Below are 2,967 nucleotides of genomic sequence, written 5' to 3'. Positions count from 1 at the left end.
GATTCCACCATCAATGTTAGGTCGAAAGTAAGAAGGTAGATGGAGGGGAACTTGTTTGCTCTGGTATTTCTGAATAAGCAAGCTCAACTCTGGTTCTTGCCTGATCACAGCTAAACCATGTTTTCTGATGAGAAATATCTAAAACACTGGAAATTAAAATAACACATCTTAAAAGCTTGTAAAATGCAGTTCATATAATTGACAAAAACAGCAAGAAAGAAAACTTATATTTGGAAAGTCATCAGATAGTGAACTAATCATGCTATTAGTTTATCTTGTTTTGTAACCAGTACAACTTCAAATTCAGGTTTCACAATTGAGAGATTCAATCATACACCTCAAACCAAGCATTGTTACAAAATTGTCTCATCCTGTTGAAAGCTTCAGGCCCTTCCACCCATTAATGAGCCTTCATTTAAAACAAACGCATCACCCATCACCCCAAATTTACAAACTCCTTCCACATGACAACATTCAGAAAATTGTTTGTTCGCCCAATTCTTGCCCAGCCATCCCTTCCCTGAGCATTCTCTTAAAGAATTCTTCCAGTGTATCTTTGCCATAGCTTGGCGTTTCCTCTGCACTGTACTCCCCAGTTTCAGGATCCAAAACCAACATGCTCTCAGCCGCGTAGTATCTCCCAATTTTCCCATACTCTGCAGCATCCTCCATTGAAGGAAATATCTTGACAAGAAAATCAAGAACCCCAATAGCCAAGTCCATTATCTGGATAGGCACTTTCAAGAACTTGGGTTCCCTCCCCACAAGTCTAAACAGCATCTCCCCCTGCTCCAATGGAGTCAAAGCCTTACCAGGTCCGCCAATTGGGAGAATCTGATTGATCTTGTCTCTGCCCAACACACAATCTGCCATGAAGGAAGCTAAGTCCTGCTCACTGATTGGTTTACATGCACACAGCTTCCCATCCCCAAACATCACATAAGGCTTCCCGTCTTTAACCAATTCGACCTGCCCACCCAAGCTCTTGAAGAATGCAGTTGGCCTAACAATGCTGTAAGTGAATCCAGCATCCTCCTCAGCTTCTTTTATCAACTCGGCTTCGAATTTCAGCTTGGCACGCTGGAATTCAAGAAGAGGCTTCTGTACGCAAATTGCTGAGAGCAAAACAAAATGGGAAGCCCCATGATTCCTACCCACGACGAGGCTGTTCTTCGTGGCCTCGTAATCTATCTTCCACGAGTCCTTGACACCACCAGATCGGCTAGCTAGGCACGACACGACGACATCAATTGAATACCCAAAACTCTCCAGAGAATTCTCAAGAGAACCCAGATGGGTAACGTCGGAGAAGCATACATTAGCCCCTTTTAACTGTTCTAGTGTATCTTCCTTGCTATTTTTACCTCTAATTCCACTTTTCTCTCTGGCAATGGCTATGACATTGAACCCTCTATGCGCCAATTCTTTAACCACGAATTTTCCAATATACCCAGTCGAACCCACGACTAGGACATTGATGTCTTTTGGGTTTTTGTCTCTGAAAGAAGATTTGGCAGTCTCGACAACTGGGGCAGTTGAAGCCGTTATAGAACAGACCCTTTTTCTGCAAAACTTCGTTGGTTCTGATACATACAGAGGAAGAAGCAGTGAAGGATTGTAACTGTTAAAACTAACCTGAATTTGAGAGTTGGGTAGCTGAGAAGGGCTGCATCTTTTGCAACTCTGAAGCTTCGTTGAATGAAGACTGAAACCATTGGAGGAGAGGGAGAGAGACATTTCCACTTAGAAGATTTTCGAATGAAGAGACAAAGTGGTTTTGATTCCTTGGCGGGGAGTTGGCAGGAAAAGAAGCAAATGCAGAAGGATTAATGCGTGATTGCATTGGTTTTTGTAAACTTTTGTGGTCGCTGTGAGCCACGTTATCACAACAAAATCTCGACGATAGGTGGATATGACATATGAGTGAACGAGGGAGATATCCTATTACTGCGGAAAATTTAGGGTCATCTACCAGAACACCCCCTTAGTTGTGTCGTTCAATTAAACCTACTTATAATTTTCATTTTTTCAAAACACCCCTATAGTTTTTAACCAATTTATTTAATTGACCTTTCGCTACGAAATGTCTGTTTTGCATCGTCGGAAAATAATTACATGATCATCTAAAGCGAGTGGATATGATGTTTATTTCAAAAGTACCCTATTACTGTTTTATTAGGGGCAAAAATGGTATTTTAATTTATATTTTCTTTTAATTAAATTCATTCAAATGGCATTAGGGTTAAAACTGTTATTTTTCATTGTAATGGAAGATTGATTAAGTAAACCGATTGCAAATTATAATGGGTGTTGTTTATTTCAAAAGTATCCTAATACTGTCTTATTAGGGGTAAAAATGGTATTTTAATTTATATTTTCTTTTAATTAAATTCATTCAAATGGGTATTAGGGTCAAAACTGTTATTTTTTATTGTAATGGAAGGTTGATTAAGTAAACCAATTGCAAATTATAATGGGTGTTTTAATAAAATACAAATTATAAAATAGGTTTTAGTAAATCTATAAAACAATAAAGGGTGTTTTAGTAAATAACTCAAAATTTAACATGTACTATGATACATTACATGTCATAATATGAGGGTATACATCTAGACTGTCCAACCCATAGAACAAGAATTCCAAGCCGGTTGGTGAGATAGAATCTCCTACCCAACAAAAATCGGATCAAGTTGGAATGTATTGGAAGGGATTTTTGTTGGTAGGATATCTACATATATGACTCCATGCAATTTGGGTCAAATTTCTTAAATATCCCTAAGTTTTAGGAAATTGAGTAACACTGCCCTATTATTTATATATTGTCTTAACATACCTTAGATTTTTTGACAATTGACTAAATCTTCTTTACTTTAAATTTTCAAAATGAAACATTTGAATAATTTGAAGGCGAGAACACTGAAAGCCAAAACCTCCTTACTTCCAACAACTCATTTGCTCTTCTAATGG

The 2,967-nt window shown here is 38.1% G+C and overlaps 1 protein-coding gene across 1 annotated transcript; it reads right to left on the bottom strand.

The window, feature by feature from the left end:
• Positions 1-245: 245 nt before the first annotated feature.
• On the bottom strand, positions 246-1,890 carry PCB2 (NAD(P)-binding Rossmann-fold superfamily protein). Its single transcript, XM_010243065.2, has one exon. The coding sequence runs from the start codon at positions 1,735-1,737 to the stop codon at positions 475-477; it is 1,263 nt and encodes a 420-aa protein (XP_010241367.1). The 5' UTR covers positions 1,738-1,890; the 3' UTR covers positions 246-474.
• Positions 1,891-2,967: the final 1,077 nt, after the last annotated feature.

This window comes from Nelumbo nucifera, chromosome 4 (assembly GCF_055504915.1).
Source record: "Nelumbo nucifera cultivar China Antique chromosome 4, China Antique-T2T, whole genome shotgun sequence".
In the NCBI taxonomy this organism is placed as follows: domain Eukaryota; kingdom Viridiplantae; phylum Streptophyta; class Magnoliopsida; order Proteales; family Nelumbonaceae; genus Nelumbo; species Nelumbo nucifera.
Note: the sequence above shows the minus strand (reverse complement) of the source record. Positions and strands in the feature narration are given on the sequence as shown.

Coding starts and splice junctions, on each gene's coding strand:
- PCB2 (XM_010243065.2), bottom strand. CDS start 1,737: ATGTCTCTCTCCCTCTCCTCCAATGGTTTCAGTCTTCATTCAACGAAG.